Source organism: Rutidosis leptorrhynchoides, chromosome 6 (assembly GCF_046630445.1).
Source record: "Rutidosis leptorrhynchoides isolate AG116_Rl617_1_P2 chromosome 6, CSIRO_AGI_Rlap_v1, whole genome shotgun sequence".
Lineage (NCBI taxonomy): Eukaryota > Viridiplantae > Streptophyta > Magnoliopsida > Asterales > Asteraceae > Rutidosis > Rutidosis leptorrhynchoides.
This window is the reverse complement of record NC_092338.1, coordinates 414,643,149-414,656,798: the sequence shown is the minus strand read 5'-3', so window position 1 is coordinate 414,656,798 and position 13,650 is coordinate 414,643,149. Positions and strand designations below refer to the sequence as shown.

General features: G+C 36.6%; 1 protein-coding gene across 1 annotated transcript; it reads right to left on the bottom strand.

Moving 5' to 3' along the window:
* Positions 1-1,126: 1,126 nt before the first annotated feature.
* On the bottom strand, positions 1,127-1,885 carry LOC139855122 (uncharacterized). The gene has a single exon (XM_071844371.1). The coding sequence runs from the start codon at positions 1,883-1,885 to the stop codon at positions 1,127-1,129; it is 759 nt and encodes a 252-aa protein (XP_071700472.1).
* Between the last annotated feature and the right edge of the window lie 11,765 nt (positions 1,886-13,650).

Here is a 13,650-nt window from a genome sequence, read left to right as displayed (position 1 = left end):
TTTACCCAAGCCATTTTTTTCTTATCGGAAGACCCGCCCCAAAAAAATTCATGACGCAACCTTTCTAGATCTTTAATAACCTTTGAGGGGGCCTTGAAAAGAGAAAGGTAGTATAATGGAAGGCTATTTAGAATGGACTTAATTAAAGTTAGGCGCCCACCAAAAGATAAAGAGTTAGCTTTCCAAGATGAAAGTCTTCTTTTAAATTTATCGAAATCGGGTTGCCAATTTTGGTATAGCTTAAGATTAGCACCAATGGGAAGTCCGAGATAGTTAAAGGGGAAGGATCCCTCAACACACCCGAACCATGAAGCTAACAAAAGAGATTCCTCCTTTGACATTCCGATGCCATAAGCACAACTTTTACAAAAATTAATTTTAAGACCCGAAAGGTTTTCAAAACATTTTAGAATTTTCAAGATATTACGAATTTCAACTTTGTTCCAATTCCTAAAAATAATCGTATCATCATCATATTGTAAATGGGACACGACGACTTTATATTTTCCAATTTCAACACCATTTATGAGACCTTTAGAGAGTGCAACTTTAAGTAGATGGTTTAGACCTTCACTAGCCAGGATAAAAAGAAAGGGAGAGAGGGGATCTCCTTGTCTCACCCCACGTTTAGGAAAGAATTGGTCGTTCGGTGACCCGTTTATGAGTACCGAAATAGACGTGGAGGTTAGATAAGAGCGAATCCAATTAATCCATTTAGTACCAAAACCCATGAACCCCATCAATTTAAGGAGAAAGTCCCAATCTAAACAATCAAATGCTTTTTCGAAGTCGACTTTAAAAATGAAACTTTTTTGTTTTTTGCTTTAAGTTCGTCTACGGTTTCACGAGCAATTAAGATACCATCCAAGATATATCTATCACTAATAAAGGCACTTTGTTCTAACCCGATAAGCCAAGGAATACATCCCCTAATTCGATTGGCAAGCACTTTAGATAAGATTTTATAATAACTACCAATTAAACTTATAGGACGATAATTGGTGAAATTTAAAGGGTCACTTACCTTGGGAATGAGCGTTATGAATGAGGCATTGCAACCGTTAAAAATGGATTCATTTTCCCAAAACCAATTTAGCGCGCGAACGAGGTCCTCTTTGATGATATCTCAAAATTTGGTGTAAAAAAGAACGTTGAAACCGTCCGGCCCGGGCGCTTTATTTTTGCCACAACTTTTGATTGCGTTAAGGATTTCAGATTCGCAAAACCGAGCTTCTAATTTTTCAGCCATTTGAGGAGTCAGACGTGATCCACCCCAATCATTAAGATCAAGACCATCGGTTCCCTTTTTCCTAAAGAGTGATGAGAAATGTGAGAGTGCTTCCTTCTTGATATCATCCGGGTTGGAGGACCAAATACCTGCAATGTTAACCCCGTGGATATTGTTTTTTTGGTGCTGCCTACGGATAATCGAATGAAAAAATTTACTCTTCTCGTCCCCTTCCATGGCCCATTTGAAACGGGATTTTTGCTTTAACATCTCATTTAAAGTTTTTTCTTTTTGGTTAAGTAAGTCCCGGGTATCTATCCAATCCTTTAACTGAGATTCGATCAAATCAGATGACTCAGCCTGCTTCTCCCAAGCGTTAATCGAAAGAGTTAATTCCTCAATCTCGGCACTTAGTTTTCCTTGATTTGTGTTATACATCTTCCTAAGCTCCTGTTTCACATTTTTCAATTTATCACGGAATACACAATCAGGCCTTTTGCTTTTAACCTCGAGATTCCATGCAAATTTGGCGATATCAGGAGCCTCCTTGTTCTTGAGCCATTCATCAAAAACTTTCGTTGGTTTACGACCAAAGTCTAAATCAATTTCTTTTAAAATTATCGGGCAGTGATCGGTATGTTTTTTATCGAGGACCATGGCATGGATATTTGGACATTGATGGATGAAGTTATATGTAACGAGAAATCTGTCTAATTTGCTGAACTTTACCCCATTGGTACTAATTCTAGTGTAATTCCTTCCGCCGAGAGGGACATCGATGAGATTGCAATCTTTTATAAAGCTGTTGAAACTTTTGGCCCGGTGATCCAGATAAATTGTTTTTTTCGTTCGACAGCAGACCTTACCTCATTGAAATCACCTAAGATAACCCACATGGCATTGTCATACTGCATCACATCTCGGAGGTCATCCCACATCTTCTTCTTTGCAACATCCTTGTGCGGTCCATAGACGTTCACAATTATAAGCTCCGTACCTACATCTTTCCAAATTCCTTTTACCACAATAAAGGATTCACGCTCTACAACATGGTTAGCACAAAAAAGGTTAGCGTCCCAAATTGTGAGGATCCCGCCCAAGAACCCAACAGAGTTTTTAACAGATATTTATAATCCTCGTTACCCCAGACCTTGTCCAACCAAAACTCGGGGATCTTTTTACATTTAGTTTCTTGGATGGCAATAATGTTTGGTTTTTCCTTAAAACAAAGTTTGTAAAACCATTTCAGTTTATTATCGTCATTTTTCCCTAAGCCTCTAATATTAAGTAAAAGGATCTTCATAGTGAACAAAATTAAGTATAAGACACGAAAGGTTATGAAGTTACCCAATTAAAGGTGATTCGTCCTCCTGGTAAGTCCAAGGATAGATTCTACTTCGATCAAGTTTTGAGGGTTATCGGATAATACCTGTTCGGTTTTAGACCTGCTGCTGGATGACCTTGCATAGCTTTTACCTTTCTTGGCTTTTGTCATTAGGATCCTTGCTTTGGCTTTAACATTTAGAAATTTCGGAAGAAGCGTTCCAATTAATGATTCTACACCAACGGTTACTGCTAGTAGAAATAGATTTGGAAGTTGAATTATCATGAGAGGTTTTACGCTTTTTGTTAGGGTTGGAAGATTGCATAATTGGCTTGGTGACAACTGATTTCACATTCGATTTTGCAGGTTGGGAACTAAAAAAAACGTATTCTATTTAGGGGAGAAGGGATTTTGATCAGAAGGTACATTATCTTGGGGGATATCTGATAGAGGGTTAGAGGTGAAACAGAGATTGGCAAGTCCTATTAGTTCTATGGGCTGATTGTGATTCGAATTGTGCTCGGGTTAGAGTGGGCTATTGGAGGTGTTAATGTGAAGTGGGCTAGGAGGGGAGATCCTTGATGGGCTAATGTTTGTTGGGCTTGGCGAGATAAGGGGGAAAAGGTACGGGTCGGTTTATCCTAGGAAGGTGGGTAGGTATTTGGAATATTAAAATCCGAAGTCCTTTTGTATTCATCTGCCTCGTTTGGATTGTCAGGATAATTGGGGATTTTTTCATAGTTTTCAATACTCTCACTTTCTTCTTGGGTTGTGGAATCAATGCTATCATTTAATTCATTACCATTGGAGTTACACTTTGGTCCCCTCGCCGGAGAAATTCAAGGGTTCTTTTTCCGGTGGCTCTTCATCATTACCTGAATCGGACGGCGTTTCATCTTCATTATCAGAATTGTTGTCTTCATACGAATTTGAATCGGTATCCTTATGTTCTTCAATTTCTAACTCAACAATGCAATTTGAATATTCGATGATTTGGACGTAAAAAACTTTGCCCTTGATGGTGACTTCAACTGTTGTGTTAAGCAATTCATAACCCCTCAGCTTGATTAAAACCTTAGCGATAACCAAGTTTTGGTTGCCATTGAAATCGCAGTTCTAAAAGTCATAAACCGGACCGTACCATTCTGCAATTCGCTTAAATTATTCTCAATCCAGCACGAGACAGGTACCCCTTTTATACAAATACAGGTTAGTCTTGCAGATTGAAAGCAGGGGTCTGTTATTATCCTTACGTTTTTAAACCATTTTTTGACAATATGATCATCCGAGTTGATTATGTTGTTTACAGTTTCCTGGTTATCGAAAGTCAGGCATAAATCAAGGCCTCCCACATATTTTATGTTAAAGACTGTGAGGCCTTCGACTGAGCATAGCATCGGAAATTGCTCCATGAGGTCGATATCGATGATTTCTCCGATTATACTATGCTCTAGGGCTTTGATGTTCGAGACATCTTCTTCAAGGTTAATCCGTCGTGTGATGCAACTCTTGTTTTTTTTAGGTATGTCCTTTAGTACCTCATTATAAGGTCGATCGTTGTTGCTAATTGGGTTGGTTTCAGAATTTAGATTATGGGTGTTGGGTTGTTTAGGATTATGGGTGTTGGGTTGTTTAGGGTCAGAGTGATTCTTATGATGGTTATCGTTGTCATTTTTGTGCTTTCTATGAAGTGATCGGGTTGAGGATCTGTCTTTTTTTTTATGAGCTCTATAAGCCCTTAGCCAATTTCCCCCAATATAGATGGTGTTTAGTCTGCTCAGAAGGTAGTTGATGTCTTTGATACCCAAGAATCTCACGAATCCAAACTTTTTGCCGTTTTTGAGTAGCTTATTGGGAGGGATGTATACATCATTAACATTGCCATACCTTTTGAAGAAGGAACGTAGATCAATTTCGAACCAATTTTCGGGATGGTTGAAAAACATTATTGAAGTTTTAGTGTGCTCAAAGGTGCTGTGGTTGTGGATAGGTATGTTATTTGGGTAGGTTGCATGAGAGGTTTTGGGTTGTTTGTTGTGTGGAGTGTAGGATTTTGGAGGATTAGCATTACCATATTTGTTGATGACCTTTCTAATTTGATCAAGGTGTGAGTTATTTTTTTGTTTACGAGTAACTGTGGTTCAACCTTCTTCATTGTCATCGTGGGCAATATGGTTTCTGTTTTTGTCAACAGGCATCCATTTTTTTTTTGTAACCGGAGTGAAAGGTGAGGTAGGGATAGAAAAATACATAATGAAGGTGGAAAGATTGAAGAGTATGGATTTAATTTGGATGAAATAGAAGTGTTTAATTGATCGGAGTATGTTCAGTTAGTCGGAGAGTGCTTACCGGAGAGGTTTCATGTTGAGCAACACTATATGTATATATGTACATTATATAATGTATATGTATATATGCATATGTATATCAATGTTATTTTTGAAGTCTTATAAAAATCATTTATAAAGTATAGTAGAGTATTGTGAAATTTTTTAGTTTTCAATCCTTGTAGATTTGGGCTTCCCATTGACTTTTATTGCAATTTGGGTTCAAACACAAAATAAAAGGGGCATAGCTGTTTGTATTAAGGATTATACAGGAGATCAGGTTATTGTGAATGAAGTGTTGAAGAGGTTGTATATGTTGATTCACTTAGTGTTTGAAGAAGGGTTTATCAGTTCTAAAGATTATGAGGTGTTTTGTGGAGCTTTTAATCTGGGAATGAAAGAAAGAAGAGTTAAGGGACATATTGAAAGATATGCTGTTCCTGAGCATATGGAGTTTGTTGATAATAAGTATGTTGAATACTTGGATGGTTTGATGATTAAGACCACAGGAAATCAAAAGATGTTGATTAGGTGTGATTAGTTTGAAGAGGCAAGCACTGAAATGTTGATTAATCTATTGTCCAGGTGTGAAACAGAGCAAACATCTCCTTTCAGGGTGAAATTGTTGAAACACTTGTATAGCAAGCGGAACATGTTGAAGAAAATTCATCATATGAAGAGCAAGTGTAAGCTTATTGAAAAGGAGTATGCTAAGGTGGTTAATTAGGAGTACATGTTGTTTTGACATCATCAGATAGAGGGAGATTGTTGGGAAAAATAGAAATAATAATCTGATGAGTCAAAAGTATTTTGCAGATTTTAGAGTCTAGAGGTTTAGAGTCTGAAGTTGAAGACTCTGGAATTACTGAAGTCAACGTTTGAAGATTTCTTGAAGCCAAAGCTAAAGAATATTCTGGAAATATGTTTGCAAATTAAGAAGATATGTTTTGAAGATTTGATTTTATCTCCAGAGTTGACTTCCTAGTTAATAGGAAATTTAGTTAGTTTTTAGTTTATCTTTTCCATCTTTGTAGCTAAATAGTTTTGGAAACCAAATCTCCAGATTTGGTTTTTATCTTTATAAATAGGGACGTATGTTTCATTTGTATGATGTACTTTTGCACGATCAATTTAATCAGTCTTTTATTCCATTATCGTGTTCTCTCATTTTCTGCACTTTAATTCTTATTTATTGTATAAAGTGAGAGTCTGGTGTTCATAGTTGTATTACTGTGAACTAATAACTAGTATCAGAGCGGTAAAGGTGTAAATCCTATCTCAATAATCTTTTAAAACGATCCATATTTTCATCAAAATGTCTTCCAGTACCATTCCAACCCCAGTTATGGCTGGAAAAGGTGTGCCAATATTTGATGGCACAGATTTTGCAACTTGGAAATTGAAGGTCCTATGGTTTTAGGATCTATTCATGAAGAAGCTAAACAAGTTCTTACAACAGGACCCATTATTCCTGGTTCAATGATAGCTGATGTTCCTGCCACAGATACTGTTGCTGCACAACTTGCCAATTTTCGTGAAACACCAAGAGAAATGTGGACTGAAGCAGAAGCCATAAAGTTCAAACTGGATAGCAAGATAAGGAGTATTATTGGAAATGCTGTTACTGTTCTAATTCTCAGAAAGATCAGTCATGCCAAGACTGCTAAAGCTATGTGGGATCTGTTGCTTAATGACTATGAAGGAGTCACTGTTGTTAAGACTCAGAAGAAGAAGAATCTGATTAGATGCTATGAAAATTTTGCTGCTGGGCCTAAAGAATCTTTAAGTGATCTTCATTCAAGATTTCAGGTTCTGATAAATGACCTTGAAAGTGTTGGTGTAGAGAAAACACAACAAGTGTTGTTTCAAAAGTTCATTGAACTACTACCTTCAAACTTTGATTCTGTAATTACATCTACGGTAATTAGTGAGAAGATAGATGACTATGAGTTGAGTGAGTTGTTTGGTATACTATCAAACTTTGAGGAAACACAACTGAAGAACAAGATCAATGCTAAGAAAACTGCTAAAGATCCAGAAGCTGCATTGGTGGCTACCACAAAGAAGAATAAGCAGTTATTCTCTAGTTACTCTAGTAAGGTTGAATCTGAGAGTGATGAAACTTCTGATGATGATAGTGAATCTGATGAAGATGAGGAGATTAAAGATCTGGAAGTCCAGATGACTCTTTTGACTCAAAGGATTGAGCAAAAAAAGTTTGGTTATGAGAAGGGTAAATGCAAGGGTACTTTTGATCCAAAGAAAGCTAAATGCTTTAAGTGTGGCAAGTTAGGACACATACTACTGACTGCTGGTCTAAGGGTGAAGGAGGTTCAAACTCCAACAAGTCTGTTGACAAAGCAAGAAAGTACAAACTTAAGTACATGAAGTTAAAGAGTGAAGCAGAAAAATCTAAGAACAAAGAACAAGAGAAAGCTTTGTACACAGAAGCATGGGAAGATGAAGACTCATCATCTGATGAGGAGGAGGATAAGTGTCTTATAGCTATAATTGAAAAGGATGGTGGTTCTAGCAAGTTTGAGGAAGATCTAAAAGCTATTGAGAAGATGGATAAAGACTCTACTTGTAATAAAGTTTCTGCTTATAAGGTACAAAACTTTGTGAACTATCTTGATAATGAAAAAGTGAGAATGTTTCAGTACTTGCTGCTTGACTTTCAATGGTGTTTAGATGATATTGATAGGTTAAGAACACAAATCTTTGATCTAAAAAATATTATCAAAGACAAAGATGCTGAAATTAAAGTCTTAAAAAAATGTGAGGTTGAACTTGACACATACAAAATGGCATATATAGAAGAAACTAAAAGATTAAATATTGAATTAGGAAGATCAATTAAAAGGTCAAAACACTATGAATCAATTTGTAAATCTTGGTGTGTATCTTCCAAAAAGAATTCTGATGCCATTGCCAAACAAATTCCAAATGATGTCAAAGCTATACTAGGTGAAAACTACATATTAAATAATAATGTAGAAGTTGATCCAAGTGTATTCAAACCTGACATTTTACCAAACACATTTGTAAAATTTGATGGTGACAAAAAGATTTTAACCAATGCTTTTGTAAGATCATTAGATCCTGTTGAGCCTTCTGAGACTATAATACTTGAAAGTAGGAATCCACTAGAGTCTGAACTTTTGAAACCTTCAGACTTTAACAGTTTAGTCTCTCAAAATAAAAGTGTATGTTCTGACCTAGAGTCTGACACTCAAGAGTCAAGTTGCAAGGACAACTCTGAATCATCCTCTAACACTGACACTTGTCTAGATCCAAAAGGGTCAACTAAAAGAAGGTCAAAGTCAAAACAAGCAAAGACTATTCAAAAACTCAAAAAGGAAATTTCAAAACTCAATGAAAAAATCAAGAGTCAAGAAAAACCTTCAGTTAAAAGAACATCTTGTTTTCCTAAGAAAATTAAGAAGGAATGGAAACCTAAAGCTTGTGAAAATAAAAGTGTCTTAAAATCTGTTAAGGACAAGTTGATCTGGATTAGAAACAAAGCTTTTGTCTGGAGAGTAAAGGGTACTCCAATTGAACCCACTGAAAAGTGGGTTCCCCTTAAAAACTAATCATTCTCTTTTGTTTGTGTCTTGTGTAGCAGATAATATGTGGTATCTGGATAGTGGTTGCTCAAGACACATGACTGGGTGCAAAGAGCATCTAGTAGGGTTTGTTGAAGAAAAGGGTCCTTCTGTAAGATATGGGGATAATTCTGTTGCAAAGACTATTGGTTATGGTACTGTTAAAGCTGGAAGTGTTACATTTAAGAAAGTTGCTTTAGTTGAAGGGTTGAAGCATAATCTGCTAAGTGTGAGCCAAAGTCTGATGAAGGTATATTTATGGGATGTTCTTCTGTATCCAAAGCTTACAGAGTATATAATCAGAGGAGAATGAAGATTGAAGAATCCATCAATGTTTCCTTTGATGAAAGTTCTTTAAAAATAGTTCAGTCATCCAGTACTGAGTTATCTGCACTTGGTGAATTGTCAAATTTAATTTCTGAAAATAGTGTTCAGACTCAGGATTCAGAGTCTGAATCAGATGAACCAAACTTGTCTGGTTTGAAAAATGAAATTGCAGATAATACTCACACAGAAGAATCTCCACAGGAAGATGAGTCTGATGTCAATCAAGAAAGTGATCAGTCATCAAATACCACCTTGGATCCTATTGTTCCTACTAGAAAATCATCTAGAAATATAATTCCTAAAAAGCATCTTAAGGATTATGTTGTGGATCCTACAGAAGTAGATGAAGCATTGGCTGAAAATGATTGGGTTGAGGCTATGACTGAAGAATTGACAGAATTTGAAAGGAATGATGTATGGGAGTTGGTTCCAAAGCCTGCTGGTAAAACTGCAATTGGCACACAATGGGTTTACAGAAACAAGGTTGACAAAGATGGTATTGTAATCAGAAATAAAGCAAGGTTGGTTGCTCAAGGGTATAGACAAAAAGAAGGAATAGACTATGATGAGACTTTTGCTCCTGTTGCTAGAATTGAGGCTATTAGATTGTTTCTGGCATATGCTGCATACAAAGATTTCAAGGTGTTTCAAATGGATGTAAAGAGTGCTTTCTTGAATGGCAAACTGCAAGAAGAGGTTTATGTGAAACAACCTCCTGGGTTCAAAAGTAATAAATTTCCTAAGCATGTCTACAAATTGAATAAAGCATTGTATGGTCTGAAGCAAGCTCCCAGAACCTGGTATGATACCTTGTCAACATTTTTTCTAGAAAAGAATTTTTCCAGAGGAGCTATTGACAAGACTTTGTTTATCAAAATGGATAAAGGTGATGTGTTACTTGTTCAAATTTATGTTGATGACATTATTTTTGGGTCTACTAATCCACACTTGAGAAAATGGTTTTCTGACATTATGTCTAAAGAGTACAGAATGAGTAATTTATGTACTTTAAACTATTTTATTGGGCTGCAAATAAAACAGAGTTATGAGGGTATTTTTATTAACCAGAGTAACTATATTTCTGACATGTTAACTAAATATGGTTTTAAAAATTGTTCCTCTTTAAGAACTCCAATGAGTGTTTCTGAAAAACTTGATAAAGATGAGTCTAGGAAACCTACCTGTCAATCAACCTATAGAGGTATGATTGGATCTTTGCTATACTTAACTGCAAGTAGACCTGATATAATGTTTGCTACTTGTCTTTGTGCACGTTACCAATCTGATCCTAGGGAGTCTCATTATAAATCTGTGAAAAGAATTTTTAGGTACTTAAAAGGTACCCCTAACCTGGGTCTTTGGTATTCTAAAGACTCAGGGTTTGATCTAATTGGTTACACAGATGCAGACTATGCAGGGTGAAAATTAGACAGAAAAAGCACTTCTGGTGGATGTCAATTGCTAGGTGTAAAGTTAGTTAGCTGGTCTAGTAAAAAGCAGAATTCTGTGGCCACTTCCACATCAGAAGCTGAATATGTTGCTGCAGAAAGTTGTTGTGCTCAGTTACTTTAGATGCAACATCAACTCCTAAATTTTGGGTTAACATTGACCAACACTCCAATAATGTGTGACAATGAGAGTGAAATTGCTATTACTGAGAATCCAGTGTTTCACTCAAGAACCAAACATATCGAAATCAGGCATCATTTTATAAGGGATTGTGTTGAAAAGGTCAAAGTGTTTTTAAAGCATATTGGCACTAAGGATCAATTGGCAGATATTTTCACTAAAGCACTTCCTGAGGAAAGGCATTTTTATCTTCTGGGACAACTTGGAATGTTAAATCCATCAATTGAAATGTTGTCCAGTGATGATATTTCCTAAAATGTTATTGTAAAAAATAAAAAAAAAATAATAAAAAAAAAATAGAGTCTGGTTGACGTCATATTCAGAGTCTGGATGACATCATATTATTCAGAGTCTGGGAAAGTTTACTCTGGTGTATTTTTACTGTAAAATCGTTTCCTTATTTAGTCAAATAAAGTTTTTCTTTATTCTATTTTCTAAAGTAAAAAGGTTAAATTTTGAATGGGGGTTAATGGTAACTTTTTGAAATTTTTGTGTCAGGAGTATTTATTCTGTGCTTATCTCTCCTATTTTTGCTCTTCAAAATCTTCTTCAAGCTAATCTCCTACAATAAACCCTAATCTCTCTCATTCGATCATCATCTTCTTCAAAAATTCTCTCGGTTTTCATAATTCGCTCGTGTTCTTGAAAGTTTTTGGTTGAAGCTAATGGAAAATACGAAGTTCATCCCTTTTGTTCTTGTACCCACTGATAACATGATTAGGGCTAAAGATTTCAAAGGAGGAAAAGATGTTCAAGTCTCGGCTAATAATAGGGTTGCTTGTGGTACTATTCCTGAGAATTTTGCTAATGAAGGGTATGAGGATTTGGTACTGTTCATGCGAAATCACCCTTTGAAGGATGCTTTCTTCAAGACTACAATCATGTTTCCAGAGATGTTAGGAGAATTTTGGTACACTTGCGTTGGGAACAGAGAAGCTAGGACTATTACTGATACTTACAGAGATGGTAACAATTCTTTAACTCTTACTGAAAATCATTTAAGAGTTGCTTTAAATCTTCCTGTTCAAGATAACTTTGTTAGAACTGTGTCAAGATCTGCTGTAAGATCTTGTTTTCCTATGGTTGGTCAACCTTTAACTGATTCATCTGTTAAAATCAGTATGTTTTCTCCAAGGTGGATGTTCTTGTTGTCAAATATTACTAGAAGTCTGAGTTTCAAGTGTGGTAGTTTGCCTGAAATTAATGATTTTGAGGCATATCTGTTTCATGCTATAATCACAGGGTGGAATATTGATTTTGCACGTTTATACTTCAATGAACTCTTGGTTCTCACTGAAAAAACTCCAAGGGATCATAATGTACCTTTTATCAGAATCTTAAGTCTTATGTTTGAACAAGCTATGACTCCTGCTTTGTATGATGGGCTTAAAGTATTTGGTGTGTATGAGTATACATCTATTCCAGAATGTAGTGTCAGAATATTTCACAGCCACATTGTGAATGATCAAGAAGTTGCTCTTACTTTTGCTATGATGCATTGGGTCAATCTTGGCCGTGCAGACCCACCTATAGATTCTGAGCAATCAGAGTCTGCAGGGGCATCTTCCACAGAATCTGAGCAATCATGGTCTGAAGAAGATCACAACAATGGTCAACAACAATTTTTAGAATCTGAGCAATTAGATTCTACCCTCACACAATCTCCACCCCATGTTGTTACTCATACAGAGCAGGCTGAGGACAAGAATGAGGAAATCCCACCTCATTCTAACCCATCTTCACCCACTGCTACTGAGCAAGTTTCCCACTCAACTCACCTTATGAACTCACCAGTTCATACAGAGAATACCACCATAATTGAAACCTTAGATGATACAGCACTTGTGGATTCACCTCTAAAATTCACTAGGCAAAGTGCTTCTAGTACTACTCCATCACCTCTGCTAGAGGTTGGTGAGAGGAGTGATTTGACCCAACCTAAACCTGATAGGTTAGTAAACTTGGATACCCATATTACAGTCACTGAAGAAACCCACTCAGTTGACTTACATGAAGAAGTCCCAATCCTGGACTCAAATAACCAAATCCAAAAACCAGCTGAAATGGCCAAGCCAACTTTTACCCCAGACTTAAGTCTGTCACTACCCACCCAAAATATTCCATCCTTACACATTCTTGCACAGGCTGCCAATGTTACACTCATGTCACAGGGTGTGATACAGGCCTCAAATCCTTCTATGTCCTAAGATCGCCCTACTTTTCAATAGAAAGGTTGTGAGGACATACCAACCCTACCCATATCCATTGGTAATACTTCTCAGACTGAGGCACAAGTCACTATGGTTGGTCTGAATCAGGCTTTGACCAATTTGACTAAGAAGTTTGATGACAAGCTTTCTGATGTGTAGTCTAAATTTGATAATCTTAATCTTCACTTTAATAATAATTTTGTTTCTAAAGATGAGATGATGGAGGTGAGGAAGATGGTTGGGGATGTGCAGGGGTTGACTGGTCCAAGTGGTGCAGGGTCTGTAACAGATATTATTCAGAGGTTGACAGAATTGGAGAAGAAAATGGTTGGTTGATGAACTGAGAGATTGCTTTACTGAGTTTGCATATGATATTAGTTCTCTTAAAGCTCAACAGACTGAAGTTTGGAAGTTCCTTTCTTCTATTCCTTTAGATGATGTCAAAAAGGGGGAGAAAAGGAAAAGGTCAAATGATGCAAATGATGCAGGTATTGAGGGGGAGCAATCCAAGAAGGCTCAAATTGAGGGGGAGCAATCCAAAAAGAATCAGGTTGAGGGGGAGGGTATTATTGTCAGGGGTGCTGGTAACAATCAGGGGAGTTCTAGTGGTGTTTTGGTTGTTGCTATGCAAAGAACATATGGTGATCTTAGGGCTCAGATGAACAAGAGGTTCAGATTCAGAAGAAATGATGGTGATGTTGTGAAAGTTGAGGTTGAAAAGTCTGAGTTTGAAGGTGTGATTCTATTGCTAACAATGACTCATTTGCCAGACAGGAGGTTAAGAGTTAAAATGAATTAAATTGTTCGTTTAGGTTTTTGTGAATGGAGAGGCATAGCTGTTTGTATTAAGGAGTATACAGGGGATCAGGTTATTGTGAATGAAGTGTTGAAGAGGGTGTGTATGTTGATTCACTTAGTGTTTGAAGAAAGGGTTTATCAGTTCTAAAGATTATGAGGTGTTTTGTAGAGCTTTTAATCTGGGAATGAAAGAAAGAAGAGT

What these genes read in the sequence shown, in the direction of transcription:
- LOC139855122 (XM_071844371.1), bottom strand. Translation starts at nt 1,885, where the DNA reads ATGGTCCTCGATAAAAAACATACCGATCACTGCCCGATAATTTTAAAA.